The sequence below is a fragment of the Puma concolor genome, chromosome E4 (genome assembly GCF_028749965.1).
Source record: "Puma concolor isolate L17-30 chromosome E4, mPumCon1.1.hap2, whole genome shotgun sequence".
Taxonomy (NCBI): domain Eukaryota; kingdom Metazoa; phylum Chordata; class Mammalia; order Carnivora; family Felidae; genus Puma; species Puma concolor.
Genome location: NC_141683.1, coordinates 34,393,447 through 34,408,791, shown reverse-complemented (window position 1 = coordinate 34,408,791; position 15,345 = coordinate 34,393,447). Strand labels below are relative to the sequence as shown.

The window sequence follows — 15,345 nt, the reverse complement described above, 5'->3', positions numbered from 1 at the left end:
GGACACCTATTTTTACTTCCTATGCATCATTTCCCAGGTAGTTCCGAAAGGATAGGCTCCAGGAAAATAAAAAAGCAACAGAGAAGAAAGCACGGATCCAAGACCCAGAGCAAGTAACAAAACCGAATCTGCAGACGTGAAAGCAGTCGCTGCACAATGCAGTATACAGATGTCCCGTCTATATCACTAGGACGCTGCACTTCAGCACAGTCTGGACAAATTCCAAAGGTCACTTCTGCCTCCTTTTTTGCTCAGACTTCTTCCGGAATCATTTAAAGGTACTCTGCCTTTTTACCTGTAAGGACAAAAGGGAGGTAATCAATCAACACCTTCCAGAAGCAGATCTCACTTAACGACTGATGGCAATTATCGGATCGATACCCCAGCTCCCTCACCTGAGAGTGGTTACCTACTTTGAGGTGTGAATTCATCATCTTTACCAGTTTCCCTGGGATTAGGCTCTGCTCATCCTAGTAGACCTTGGGAGAACAATCCATGGAGACTAAAAAGGGAGTTGATAAGTATGTGTTGTCTCCAAACATTGGGACAATTTTGAGGGACTGAAAAATCTCTTGGAGCACTTAGGAGGACTTGCAAATAGAAAGAGGGATAACGAAGCAGGCAAACAACATCACTAAAAAGAACACTATCGACCGGCATAAAATAAAAGACCGTTGTAAAGAAAAGAAACATGCCCACAGAACACTACTTGCTCAGTGCAGTGATAATAAGTAAATGTTATACTACTGCTTTAACTAAAATTGGGCAATAGCCACGTTGGAAGAAAGAGCGAGAAAAAGCAGATGACTTGATCTTTGGCTGTGAACGGTAGATAAATGGATAATTCATTTAAAAAGAAAAAATATATACTCTCTAAAAAATATGGTGATAAATACCCGGGAAAAAAATGCCCCAAGAGGTGACAGTGGATCTCTGGGACAAGGGAAAAGGAATTGTGCGGGTCTGATTGGTTCACTACTTTGCTAAAGGTGCACATATTTTAAACTAATTTCAAAGATAAGTAGAGTTGCTAGGTCAAGAAACAGTTGCACTTGTAAGGTGGTTTATAATTTATACAATTATGTACAAAAACTGAAATGTTCAACATGAAATTTCAATTAAAAATGGAAAGAGAGAAAGGAAAAAAAATGAAATGGAGTCATTTATACCCAACTTTATTATTTCAGTATTTGTTTGCATATACATGCGTTCAACTTAGACAATTTTGAGATGCATATATACTATTCATCTAGGACCTGAGACATTTATCCACCGAAGAATATGCTGTTAAAGAACGAAGGAAGAATTCATATCGGTGTGGAAATAAGACTCGGCACTGCTCGTATACTCATAGAAAATGTTAAGGAAGGGGGCGCCTGGGTGGTGCAGTCGGTTGAGCGTCCGACTTCAGCCAGGTCACGATGTCGCGGTCCGTGAGTTCGAGCCCCGCGTCAGGCTCTGGGCTGATGGCTCAGAGCCTGGAGCCTGTTTCCGATTCTGTGTCTCCCTCTCTCTCTGCCCCTCCCCCGTTCATGCTCTGTCTCTCTCTGTCCCAAAAATAAATAAACGTTGAAAAAAAAAATTAAAAAAAAAAAAAGAAAGAAAAAAAAGAAAATGTTAAGGAAGGAAGCAAGAAGGGTTAGCATTTCAAGCCTCAACTACGTCTTCTGGACAGATAATGAATGAAGCGCGAGGTAGATAATTCTTTGTATGATAATACTCGAATAATAGGAAAATATAATGGGAAATAATAGGAAAATATAAGCATATTTTGTTATTCCATTATAATCCACCATAAAAATGGTGTGGAAGGTGACTTTTCAGATAGCAGGAACATTAGTTTTCCTTATGAAATTGGGAGAAAGTATTCATTCCGAACCCATGCCAGTATTCAAACCAATTCATTCGTATCAGCACAACATTCTTAAACACAGCTGCAAAAATACACCAAGGATTTTTACGTAGATAATACATTTAAAACATCATCTAGTTCTCTCATATTCAGCAGTGATAATATACAGTATCAGTCACAAATGAGGTTTTCTTGTATGCCAGAGAAAACCTGTCTTACGGAAAAAAAATAAAATAATGTGATATGAATCACAATGAAATAGAAAACTAATTCAAATAGCTTATAACAAAACAAAATAAGCAAACTACTGTTTTTTAAAATTATTACTTAATTAGTGAAAACTCTGCTGAGTCGAAGTTTGGTGGCAAAGAAGAAGGATGGAGGCATATATAGTCACCCTCTCTGGTGGCGAATCAGTGAGAGCTAGTGGGTAAACCAACAGTCGACTGATACTCAGCCACATTTCACCCCAGAGAACTGGTCAACACCCTCTCCCCCAGTCCCTGCTAATGTTACAAGTTGATAAACAGAAACACACCAGAAAGACACACACATGAGCTAAACGGTGATCCGTTTGAGTTTTCTCTGCTTGCAATGGCATAGCTCCTGCTAAGGTAAGATGATGCAGGCAGTTCAGTTGCTTTGAAATGATACATCTGCCCCGTTCTCATAAGATGATGCCATTGTTTTTCTGAATGGTCTCAATTTCGTCTTAGGTTTTTGGTATCAAGTGCCCAGGCTCCTTTCCTTTCTCTCACTGAAACCCTTGATGACCAACAGACTGAACGAGTTCCTCTGCTACAAAATCTTCTGAAAAGGTCTTTTTTAAGCCTGCTCAGCTCATGCATATGACTAGCAATATTTTCCACAATCTTAGATCACATTTGAGAAGAAAAATTTGGCCATGGGGGAGGGGAAGGAAATAAAAGGAAAAAAAAAAAGAAAAAAAAAAGGTTAGAGAGGGAGGGAGGCAAAACATGAGACTCTTAAAAACTGAGAACAATCTGAGGGTTGATGGGAGGGAGGCGAGGGTGGGTGATGGGCATTGAGGAGGGCACCTGTTGGGATGAGCGCGGGGTGTTGTATGGAAACCAATTTGACAATAAATTTCATATTTTAAAAAAAAGAGAAGAAAATTTCGGAAAAAATAGTTACGATGCACAGCTAATTAAACAATAGCAGCAGACAATGTTGCAATTTTATTCCCAGAATGTCTGCGGGACCCCTGAGGCTCCTTCCACATCCTCACTCCCCAAAACCAAAAGCGAGGATTGATGTTTGTTACAGCAGATTGTTGACTTGTTGGTGAATTTTAGTTGTTTTGTGCTTAGTGTAGACGATTATTCGATTTATGAGAATTCAGTTAACAAGAGAAACCTCAATGCGAGATAAGAACCCAATAGCTCACTCAAAAAAAAAAAAAAATGCAGTCAGGGAGGACAAAAGCAATGCCACAGGGGACCTGATAAAGAGAAATGAGAGTTTAGAGTGGTGAGAGAGAGGTAGACCAGAACAGATGTCAGAAGAGAGCCATAGAGAAGAGGAAACTGGAAGAGGCCATATGTGCCCTGCGCACGTCCCGACCCTGGAGGCTACTGCAGGCAGAGCCAAAGAGCCATCGGGCCACCAGGGTCTCTGTGCCTGATGGTGCTCCCTGGCCACAGGAGACTGCTCAGGGGGCCCACAGGGTTGGCTGTCGAAGATGTTGGAACAAGTCTCCACCAATGGGAGAGGGGAATTGGTGGACAAACGTTCCGGGTCCTCCTCCCCGGAAGGACTCTGCAGAATTGTGATCCACGGGCTCTCGGAGAACAGTCTCAGATCTGCACGCCTGTCTGCAGCCTCAGTCGACGCCCCGAGAAAGCTCCCTTCTTCGCTGTGTTCCCTTTCTCATCTTCTCATCCCGCCACCCACTCGCTCACCGTGCTTTCTGGGGCCACCTTCCAAGGAAATTAGTCACCCACAAACCTCTGTCTAAGATGAAGTCCAGAATAAACCTCTCCTGGGTTCCCCGAGGCTGGGGCGGACGAACGGCTTCCAGGACCCTCAGTGGAACCTTCCATGCCAAGTGGGTTTCTCTCGCAGTTCCAGCCCATCTGGGACGTGTAAGTTCAGTGAAAGCCTGTGGGACACCAGTGCCTCTGCAGAGTACATTTGGGGAAATTGAAACAAAGAGGCCAACGTTCCCCTAGAGAAGAGACTCGCTGAAGGAGAGATTTCAGAGGATGCAGGCGTCGGAGGAGGTGGTGAGAGAAGGAACAACAGCCTCCAGGATGCCACCTGTATATCACAGGTGATTGATGGGGGTTTCTCCTCACGTATGGGACAGTCGCTCGGGCCGCGTTACATTTCCATCAAGGACAACGGGGCCAAATCAGATGGTGGACTCGGGAACACACAGGTGGCCATCATGGGGGCCTCACATTCGGCAGCCTTTCAGCGTTTCTTCCCTAAAAATGGAATAAAGAGGTTCGGACACAAACACAAATCCCATTCGTGTCAGGTAGAAGTTGAGGGGCAGCATTAGAGAGGCAGAGGCCAGGTTCATGGGGTTTGCTAAAGGACGTGACTCCCTTCAAAGGGGGGGAGAATGGACCAGGACTTCGGGGTGTGTCTACATTTACTCTACTGAAAAGAGAGGGAAACAAGCCACAAGAGAGTCTTAACGATACAGAAGTAACATAGAGTTTGTGGAAGGAAGTGGGGGGGGAGGATGGGCTACATGGGTGACGGAGGGCACCCCAACTATATTTAACTAAGGAGGGCACTTGTCGGGAGGAGCACAAGTGTTGTATGTGAGTGACGAATCACTGAATTCTACTCCCAAAACCAACATCGCACTGAATGTTAACTGACTGAAATTTAATTAAGTAAATAAAAATAATAATAATAAAAAAAAAACTACTAAAGCCCTGGGTGATTTGTACACATGAACCTGTGTAGTGAGCGATCCCGGGAAACGCTTTGCTGTGAGCCCACATCAGTGTCCAAGGCCCTTACAGGGAAGTAATGAATTACTTTAAGCAATGGATTACTTCAGAGACCTCATTAAGAACTGAGTCCCGGCGACCACAAATAACAGAACTAAGTTTGATGTGTAATTTTTTTTTTTACTTGAAAACAAAAATGGGCACTTTGTGTCCAGAAAAGCCAAAACATGAGCTATGAGGTGATCGATAATTGTACAGTCTCAAAGACTAAACGTGAACAAATTGTCCTTTCTAGACATTTATTACCATGAATGATGGGACAAAGCGGGCAGGAGAGTGGGTAAGCTGAAGCGACCAGTGTTGTCTTGAAGGCAGCACGTGTTTCTCCCTCTCCTGGGAGAAATTACGGTGGTGAGTCCATAGCAGGATCCCTTGCCTTGTCTCTCTCTATTTCCAGCAGTTCAATTTCCAAAGACAATTTATACACCTCCAGGGCCATTTTCACATCTTCTGGGTTGGGGAGACACTGCATGACCTTTCTTCCTGCGAGCACGTGTCCACAGCCTTTAGGAATCACCTAAAAGAGATGTAGGTATGGAGTGGGGTTGTCAGTGTCCTCCTGACAATGACAAGACTAAGGGCTCAGGGCCAAGGCGAAGCCCAGAACTTGCGGGTGAGCAGGAAAAACAGAAAACACCTCGGGCCCCAACTTAGTCCTCCCTAGATGAAGAGGGACGGGTTCTCAGACAGCTTCACAAGGGGCCTCTGTGAAGACAGAAGACCATCCAGAAATGGAACACAGAATATTAGATAGTCTAGGAGAAGCCAAATTGGGTCTCAGTGTTGCGGGCATCCGACACCCTCTTCTCCCTAAGGGGCTCAGGTTTTCCTATCTCCAGTGAGAGAGGAAAACTTGTCACTCCTAAGGGACCACAGTGCTTCAAGATAAAAGAGAGTTCCTTGGAGGGACTCAGGAGTGAATCGTGACAAGTCAGATCTCACCATTGCTGGCTGGGATGGCGCTTGTGGAGAGGCACCATTTTTAGGGTTTGATAGGACTGGAACTCTCCTTGAACTGTGCCACTTACCCACTCACACTTGGGCACCTCGAGGTCCCAGGTTCTGCTCTCTGAGCAAGTGATGCTTTGCGGACCGACCAACTCATAGCCAGCGTCACACTGGATGCTGATATTTTCAGCTTGAATGTATTCAGTCTTATCCAAGGACAGCTTTCCATGGGCTATTTCCGGTTTCATACAGACAGCTGCAAAGGAAACATGGTTTCAAGGAATCCATAAGTATAAGAAAAAGGACACGACAACAAGCTAGGATTATAAGATTTAACTATCGTGGGTGCTGTTAATTGCTTTATCTTTTATTCGGTAGCAATAATATTCGTTAGCATTTTTGTTGCGCACTGACCACATATCAGACTCGAGCTAAGCACTTTATGTGATTCTCTCAGCTCTGTGAAGGGAGGACTGTTACTAGTCCCATTTTACTAGGAAAAATTTCAGAATATTTCTTGAAAGTGGGAATCAGACTGAGATTTATGACTGGGAGAAAGACTGGGGAGGTTGATGTTTTTTTTTTTTTTTTTCAACGTTTATTTAGTTTTTGGGACAGAGAGAGACAGAGCATGAACGGGGGAGGGGCAGAGAGAGAGGGAGACACAGAATCGGAAACAGGCTCCAGTCTCCGAGCCATCAGCCCAGAGCCTGACGCGGGGCTCGAACTCACGGACCGCGAGATCGTGACCTGGCTGAAGTCGGACGCTTAACCGACTGCGCCACCCAGGCGCCCCCTGGGGAGGTTGATGTTAATGTAGCCCCTTTGTAATGTTTGCATCTGGAACACAGTAATGATTTCAAGTCAACCACATCAAATGTTTCTGTGCTGCCCCTGGCAGGAAGAAGCTGTACTCTCGGTGCTTTTGTGACATTTCCACCCACCTGACTGGAAAGGGAGCAGGAGTTACCTTTACATTGAGGGGCTGCAGGAGACCAGCCTGAAGAACTGCAAGAGAGTCGAGCTTCACCAACCATAGTGTATCCTTTGTCACATTTATATATCGCCTCAGTACGACGGAATATACCAAATGCTTGATGTCGTTCATACTGTCCATGGTCAATGGTAGGAGGGAAATCACAGCCTTGATGGTGAGAGACAAAAGTGACAGAGTATGAGCTTGTAGAATGTAAAATATAGCTCACCCCAGAATCTGCGTGGTTTGTAGGAGGCTTCCTTCTGTCCTGTGATCTTCTCTGCCCATGGGATCAAGTGTCAAACCCAAGACCTGGGCTGCCCCCTTGTAAGTCTCAGGGTGAGGAACCACCACAGCCCCCTCATTAGACCATTTGACAGTCATATCCAATATCTTCAAAAGTGTAATGGGAATAAACAAAACCAATGCTAGGTCCAAACTCCATATTGAGTTCTTGGTCTATGGGGTAAGACTAGTCATATCCAAGAAGTCAAAGAGAAGCCATTAGTTCTCCCCATTGTCTTCCCCAGGAAGGTGAGATACTATATTAAAAAATGCATCATATGCCAAGGGGAAAGTGGAATGGGGAAATTGGTGCCACTCTTGAAGAACAAAAGCTACGTTCCCATTATATCGCCATTTATTTCCCCAATCTGTCTACCAGGAAAACTAGGATTCTGAGAAATTACAGTAAAGTATTGAACACTGAACATTTTCGTCTCACTTCACATGGGGTATCTTTGCTAAAGTAGATTTAGTTATCCTCAGGTAAATGGGGTCACTGGTTTAGCTAATGCCTTCTTTTCATCCTAATCGGAAAGAAGCGGTCAGAAACAGTTTGCATACACATGAAAGGATCAAATCACACATTTGTAGTTTTAGACCTGGGTATGATTAGTCACTTACCCCTGTCATAATAGCATCTGAAGATACTACAACTATCTGGACATCCACATTGATCCAGTATATCAATGGCATCATGTTAATTCTACTGTATGGGCAAGAAGAAGCTAATGTGTAGATAGATAGATAGATAGATAGATAGATAATAGAGAGAAAGAGAGAGAGACAGATAGATACCTGTCCCAGTTCCTGGTGCAGACCCCTAAACCCTTGTAAATTGCTAAGTGCTGAGAACCGTAAGAACATCTTTTGTTCTACTGAGGCAACTTGCAGTGGCTCCTGGATGGGAGATGGTCACCAGAAAGACCAAGCCATGAATAAAGCATGGAATTTTTCAGCCCCACTCTCCTCTCCAAAGAAGGGGGAAACAGCGTCAATAATTGATCATGCTACAGAGGGTAAGCCTCCATAAAATCTTAGGAGTACATGGTTTGGAAAGCTGCCAGGTGGGTGAACGCATCCACGTCCTGGGAAAGTGATGGATCGCAATTCACAGGGACTGAGGCTCCTGTGCTTGGGATCCTTCCAGACTTCACCCTATATATCCCTTAATTTGGCTGTTCGTTGTATCCTTTGTCAGATCCTTTAATAAACTGGTTAATACAAAAGTGTTTCCCTGAGTTCTGTGAGCCACTTTGGCAAATGAATGGAACTCAAGAAGGAGGTCATGGGAACCTCCAGTTTGCAGCCAAGTTGGACAGATTTTGGTGGTAACCTGGGGACCCACTACCCACATTTGAGATCTGAAGTCAGGAGGGGCGGGGAAGTTTTGTGAGACTGAGTCTTTAAGGTGTAGCATGTGATACAATCTCCAGGTCCATACTGTTGGAACTGAGTAAATTACAGGGCATCCAGATGGTGTTGTGGAGAATTCTTTGTGTCAGAAAAAAAAAAAAAAAACCACACGTTTGGTCACCAGAAATGCTGTGAGTGTTCTGCGTGAGTAGTAAAAGGGACACACAAGGGAGACAGGAGGTGAAGGGAAAGACTGGGCTTTTCCATCCTTCGTAATGATGCTCCAGCATATAGAAGGTAAAGATTCAAGGGTTTGCCAGATCAATGCAATATTTAGAGGTCCAGAGTACACGGCTTGTTAGGCTATCCCTCCAAACTAAAGTCGAACTATTATAAATGGCACACCACACCAAGGAAAAAAAGATGCACAACATATAATAGAACTTTCCCGTTTCCAGAGGCAGGATCTTCCACACGTGGGAATATGATTCCAGCCCATGAGCTAGATGACATAAAACATAGCTGGGTTTGTGTGCAGCCCATGTTGGGATACAGCTCGGCAGCTAGTTCACTGTCCGTGAAATCGTCCTGTTGCTTGGACCTTAGGACCCTGCAGAGCCTCGTATATTGAAGGTGGCTCTAGTCAGAAAACATACATATGTCAATGGCACGATCACAGCATAGACCCTTGAGATCCTGAAGCAAGGCCATGCACTGCTGCAGAGAATTATGTGCTGTAGGAGACACAACTCTTGGCATGTTGTTTGGTCCTGATAGGAACCGTGCCTGACATTGGGTCATGAACTGAGCCCGTGCCAAAATCACTCTTCATGAGCTTGGTCTCTCAGAACCAACAAGTTAGAAGGCCAGGCAGGGAGCAAACCGTTCGTTTATAAAGTGGAAGTCGTCATCTGGGATTGAGCATGAGCAGGACCCGATGGCACAACATCTGGCACAAAGAGGCTGCCCGGATCCTACCTGTGCCCATCCACCATTGCCCAAGTGCCTCTTTAGCTCGCGCTTATGGCTATGTGGGAGGTATCCATGATAACCAATTGACAGAACAGAGGAAACCCGAGCCTGGTTCGTAGGTGTATATTTGGGGTATGTGTGTGCAAGCTAAATGGATGAACACAAAAGGAAAGGAGGAAGTTTGAGGAAGAAAGGAAGCAAATTTAGACAGATGGTTTCAAACAGGTCTGAGTGGGTATTGGACTGCAGATTAAGGCATATGGATCAGAAAGAAGGCAAGAAAAGACAAAAATACCAAGAGAAACAAGGCAATAATTGAAAAGTCCAGCTGATCTATTACACGGGGCCGATTTCCTGATTCAGAAAAGCAAAGCGAAGCAAAGCAAAGCAAAGAAGCAAGGTCAAAGAAGCAAGGATGGGAATAAACAACGGGGGGTGAGGGGGAGGAAAGTTGGACCAGGGGGTGGGCAGTGCTCTTTAACAAATTTATCCACTCCAAAAACCGTGCAGGGTATACAAAATCTTTTAGCGAATTTCAAACCTTCCCTTAATAATCTCCATCGCTTTGATACAAAGAAACATCTAAAAAAACACAAATCCAAAAGCTCTTACTCTCATCACATGTTGGTGTCTTGGGATACCAGGTGCCATCTCCTTGACATCTAGCTTCAAACTGGTATTTCTGGTAACACGTATATAAAACTGCGTCTCCATTGAAAAAATCACAGCTATTGACAGAACTAGATCTCTGTTCATTGATTTTGCCATTCTTCAGCTCTGGTGTTGGGCAACATACCTCTAAAAAATTAAAAGGGAGACTAAAGGTTAGTAAAATCACTTCAATGAAGTTCCTATGGATAATAAACTCATTTCCACCTTCCGAAGATGTTGCCAGTGAAGAGAAATTGGAGAAACAGAGGAGGGTACCAGAGACACTTGGATCTGCTCTCCCTGCCCCTGATTGCTAAAGGACTCCAACCCAGTCATTTCCCTCCAACTAAATAATTTCATTAGGAGCCTCCAAATCGAGAAGTGGGATGAAACCTCTATGAAAATGTAAATTTTGAGAAGTATTCAAAAGCAATGACAAATGACACCCATCGCTTTGTGTTTTCACTAGGGTCACAGCATTACCAACCCCGCTAATAACTTACGCTGCCTCAGTAACAGGAGGAAAACTGTCCTTAAAAGTTTATAGCCAGGGGCGCCTGGGTGGCTCAGTCGGTTAAGCGTCCGACTTCGGCTCAGGTCATGATCTCGCGGTCCGTGAGTTCGAGCCCCGCGTCGGGCTCTGTGCTGACAGCTCAGAGCTTGGAGCCCGTTTCAGATTCTGTGTCTCCCTCTCTCTCTGACCCTCCCCTGTTCATGCTCTGTCTCTCTCTGTCTCAAAAATAAATAAACATTAAAAAAGTTAAAAAAAAAAAAAAGTTTATAGCCACCTGACAACTAATGCACAGAAAAACATTTAAATTATTGCATATGGCCAGGAGTTTTCTTTTTTGATGCCAAATTTAAGAGAAAGAGCTATTAAGGTCTTTAATTTTAATGCAATAAGAGCTGATATAAAGATGTAATTTCTTATTCATTAGTAGAACTACTTTAAGGTAGAACTTGATATAGTTTGAGGTAAAGAAAATATCAGAGCAAATTAAAATGTCCTATTCTTCACATCAGGAGGTTGACTAGCACTACAATGGGGATACTTTTGGGCATACTCAAATACTCTCACCACTCATTTATTTATGAATTACAATAAAAATGTCCAAGATTGATACATTTTCTAAATTATAATATTCATATTTAGGTAATACTGTAAAAAATACTTTTAAGTATTTAAGTCATGAGTGCAATTCCACACTGAATCAGATTGTCTGATAATTGGAATAAATACCATTTCACGTCTGCTTTTTATTATTTTTAATAGTTTCTTCTTTTAAGTTTACTTATTTATCTTGAGAGACAGAGAAAATGAGTGAGGGAGCGGCAGAGCGAGAGACAGGGAGAGAGAACCCCAAGCAGGCTCCATGCTGACCGTGGGGCTGGATCTCACAAACCATGAGATCATGACCCGAGCTGAAATCAAGAGTCGGATGCTTAACTGGCTGAGCCACCCAGGTGTCCCTCACTTCTGCTTTTTAAATGGTTAAAAAATATCCTTTATTAAAGAATTAAATCAATACGACTCTAGTGAGTAAAATAAATATGATTTTAAAGTAGGTTTTTGAACTTCCAACAAAAAAAGTCCAGGGCCAGATGGCCTCACTATTCCCAAGTGAATTCTACCAAACATTTAAGGAAGAGTTACCGTCCATTCTTCTCAAACTATTCCAGAAATAGCAGAAGGAAAACTTCCAAATTTATTCTATAGTGACAGCATTACCTTGGTACCAAAATCAGAAACAAACACCACTAAAAAAGAAAATTGCAGGCCATAATCCTAATGAACACAGATGCAAAAATCCTCAACAAAATATTAACAAACCAAACTCACTAATACATTAACAGGACCGTTCAATATAAACCAGTGAGACTGATACCAGGGATGGGAGTGTGGTTCAATATTTGCAAGTCAATGAATGTGATACATCAAATTAACAAGAGGCAAAACATGTTTAAAAGCATATAATCATTTCAAAAGATGTAGAAAAAGCATTTGACAAAATACAACATCCATTCGTGACAAAAAAAGTGTCCACAAAGTGGGTTTAAAGGAAACATCTCAAAATAAGGTTACATGAAAAACCCATGGTTTTTCATCACAATGATCATGGCGAAAAACTGAAATCTTTTCCTGTAAGACCAAGAACAAGACAAAGATGCCCACTCTTGCCACTTTTATTCAACATAGGACTGGAAGTACTAGCTGCAGCAATCAGACAAGAAAAAAAATAAATAAGAGGCATCCAAATGGTAAGGAAGAAATAAAACGATCACTATTTGCATAGGACCTGATACTATATATAGAAAATCCTAAAGGCTCCTCCAAAAAACTGTTAGCACTAATAAATTCAGAACAACTGCAGGACGCAAAATCAATACATAGAAATCTATTGTGTCTCAGGGCCCTGGGCGGCTCAGTCAGTTAAGTGTCCAACTCTTCATTTCATCTCAGGTCACGATCTCACAGTTGTGAGTGCAAGCCCTGCATTGGGCTCTGCGCTTTCAACGTGCAGCCTGCTTGGGATTCTTTCTCTCTCTCTCCCTCTCTCTCTCTGTCCCCCTCTGCTCTCAGTCTCTCTCTCTCTCTCTCTCTCTCTCTCTCTCTTTCAAAATAAACAAACAAAGGCTTTAAAAAAAGAAATCTATTCAGTTTCCATATACTAACAGCCAAGTAGCAGAAAGAGAAATTAAGAAATTAGTCCCATTTACAATTGTACTAAAAAGAATAAGATGCCTAGGAGTAAATTTAACCAAGGAAGTGAAAGACCTATACTCTGAAAACGATACGGCATTGTTGAAAGAAATTGAAGATGACACAAACAAAAGGAGAGATATGCCATGCTCGCGGATTGGAAGAATTAATATTCTTAAAATGTTCATACCACCCAAAACAATCTATGGATTTAATGCAGTGTCTGTCAAAATACCAACAGTGTTTTTCACAGCACTAGAACCAATAATCCTAAAATCTATATGGAACCATAAAGACCTCTAATAGCTAAAATAATCCTTAGGAAGAACAAAGTTGGAAGTAACACAACCCCAGCTCTTAAGACATACTACAAAGCTGTAGTAATTAAAAATGTCTGGTACTAGGACAAAAATAGACACATAGACCACTAGAATAGAATAGAGGGCGCCAAAGTGAACCCATGCTTATATAAACAACTAATCTGTGACAAAGGAGGCAAGAATATACAATGGGGAAAGCACAATACTTTCAATAAATGAGTATTGAGAAGACTAGACAGCTACGTGCGAAAGAATGAAGCTGGACTACTGTCTTACACCATATACAAAAATAAACTCAAAATGGACTAACGACCTGAATGTGAGACCCAAAACCATAAAACTCCTAAAAGAAAGCATGGGCATTAATCTCTTGGACATTAGCATCGGCAACATTTTTATGGATCTATCGCTTCCAAACAAGGGAAGCAAAAGCAAAAATAAATTGTTGGTGCTATGCCAAAATAAAAGTCTTTTGCACAGTGAAGGAATCCCTCGACACAGCAAAAAGGCAACCTACTGAATGGAAGAAGATATTTGTAAACGATGCATTCAGTAAGGGGTTAATATCCCGAATATATAAAGAACTTTTCAAACTCAACACTGAAAAATCAAATAATCTGATTAAAAATGCCTGAATTGACATTTTCCTAAAGAAAATATACAGATGGCCAACAGACACATGAAAAGTTGTTGTTCAACATCACTAATCATCAGGGAAATGAAATTAACCACAGTGAGATATCACCTCAACCCTGCCAGATTGATTGGTAGCAAAAGAACAAGAAATAGCAGGTGTTGGCTAGGATGTGAAGCGGGCTCCAGGCTCCGAGCCGTCAGCCCAGAGCCCGACGTGAGATCATGACCTGGGCCGAAGTTGGACGCTTAACCCACTGAGCCACCCAGGCGCCCCCCCATTTGATTTTGAACGAGGATAAGGAAAGGTTATAATTCTCAGCTCCTCCAAGACTTGCATGATCCCTCCTGACAATAATACTGCACTATTCTGTTGAATTATTATAATTCTCAATTTCTCTTGAAAGATAAAATTTCCTCCATTTAAGGTAAAAAAAAAGAAAAGAAAAGAAAAGAAATACTAGCCCAGGTTGGGCATTTAATATACAAAAAGATTTAAAAAGCAGAAACTCACCCTTACACTCTATGTATGGGGTCCAAGTCAAGTTTTCCTGACATATCACAGTCGTAGGCTCATCTGAAATAGGTTTATAGCCATCACGGCACCTGTATTTCAGCATAGTTCCAATAGGATAAACTCCCTGTCTTGTTGGCATCTGGTAGTTATACATCTCCCAGGAGGTATGTGGGATGTCTGGTAAGCCAAGACAACTATCTGCTCGTCGAAGAAGAACAAGGGGGAAGCGATGCCGTTACTCGGGATGCAACCGTGATCATCGACTAGCCTGTCCTACCAAAGGATGCCATGTGTTCATTCAGTCAGGAACCATCTTGCCCTGGCTGATGGATCAGCCACACCAGAAAACGGACTAGCACCAAGTTATCGTTATTAGTATTAACGTAATTCTCAGTGACTCACATAAGTTTATAATTGCAGAGTGTCAGAATCATAGTTAGGCCATATAATCCTTTTGTGGAAGTTAGGAAAAGGCATTCCCCCCCCCCCCACATGGGACACTTTATTATTATCTGTCAAATCAGTTATCATAATGTAATGATTTTTTTTTGGAACAAAACTATTTTCTACTAACTGCAAGAGAATTGTTGAACGAAATATACTAATCTACAATGTTAATGTCTCCCTTTAGGGTTGGAGAGTCCACAACCCGCGCAACTCTATGTGGCAGCATTTTGTGGTTATAGACGACCTTGCCCAGTGGACTCTAATCATTTTTTTCCCAATAACTACAAGACAAAGACAGTCATTGATCTAAATTTAAATTTTTACGGTGGGGCAAGTGGGTCTAGGCATACAAGTATGCCCTCACCAGCATTTCTGGGTAATTTAGATAGAAACATTGAAATCCTTTCATGGCCCGTACTTACTGAGCTCACAAGTGGGAGGAGGAGGGTCCCAGTTGTTATCTTCTTCACAGTGGATTAAACTGCTTCCTTTGAGAATAAAACCTCTATTGCAGTCAAACACCATGGAGTCTTTATAAGTATAGTGGGGTCCAAATCCCAAGACGATTTTTCCATTTTGAATCTCTGGCTTAGGACAAGTGACTTCTAAAGAATCACAAGAAGAGACAAGTGGGTCATAAGAGAGAAATGGCAATGAAGATATTACTGTTGTTGTTAATCCTGTGTCAACTATAACACAA

At 42.3% G+C, this 15,345-nt stretch overlaps 1 protein-coding gene across 2 annotated transcripts in view; it reads right to left on the bottom strand.

Annotated features, from left to right (window-relative positions):
• Positions 1–15,345, bottom strand: part of C4BPA (complement component 4 binding protein alpha) — a 53,552-nt gene that overhangs the window by 20,257 nt on the left and 17,950 nt on the right. Inside the window, exons 7-12 of one of the 2 annotated variants that reach the window (XM_086693511.1) lie at positions 15,068–15,250; positions 14,196–14,396; positions 9,989–10,174; positions 6,761–6,934; positions 5,871–6,046; positions 5,065–5,359 (exon numbers count right to left, since the gene is read on the bottom strand). In XM_086693511.1, coding sequence (XP_086549637.1) covers positions 5,186–5,359; positions 5,871–6,046; positions 6,761–6,934; positions 9,989–10,174; positions 14,196–14,396; positions 15,068–15,250 — 1,094 coding nt within the window. In that variant the 3' untranslated portion in view covers positions 5,065–5,185. Of the gene's footprint in view, positions 1–5,064; positions 5,360–5,870; positions 6,047–6,760; positions 6,935–9,988; positions 10,175–14,195; positions 14,397–15,067; positions 15,251–15,345 lie in introns of those variants that run through there. The other variant, XM_086693513.1, reaches the window with a different exon arrangement.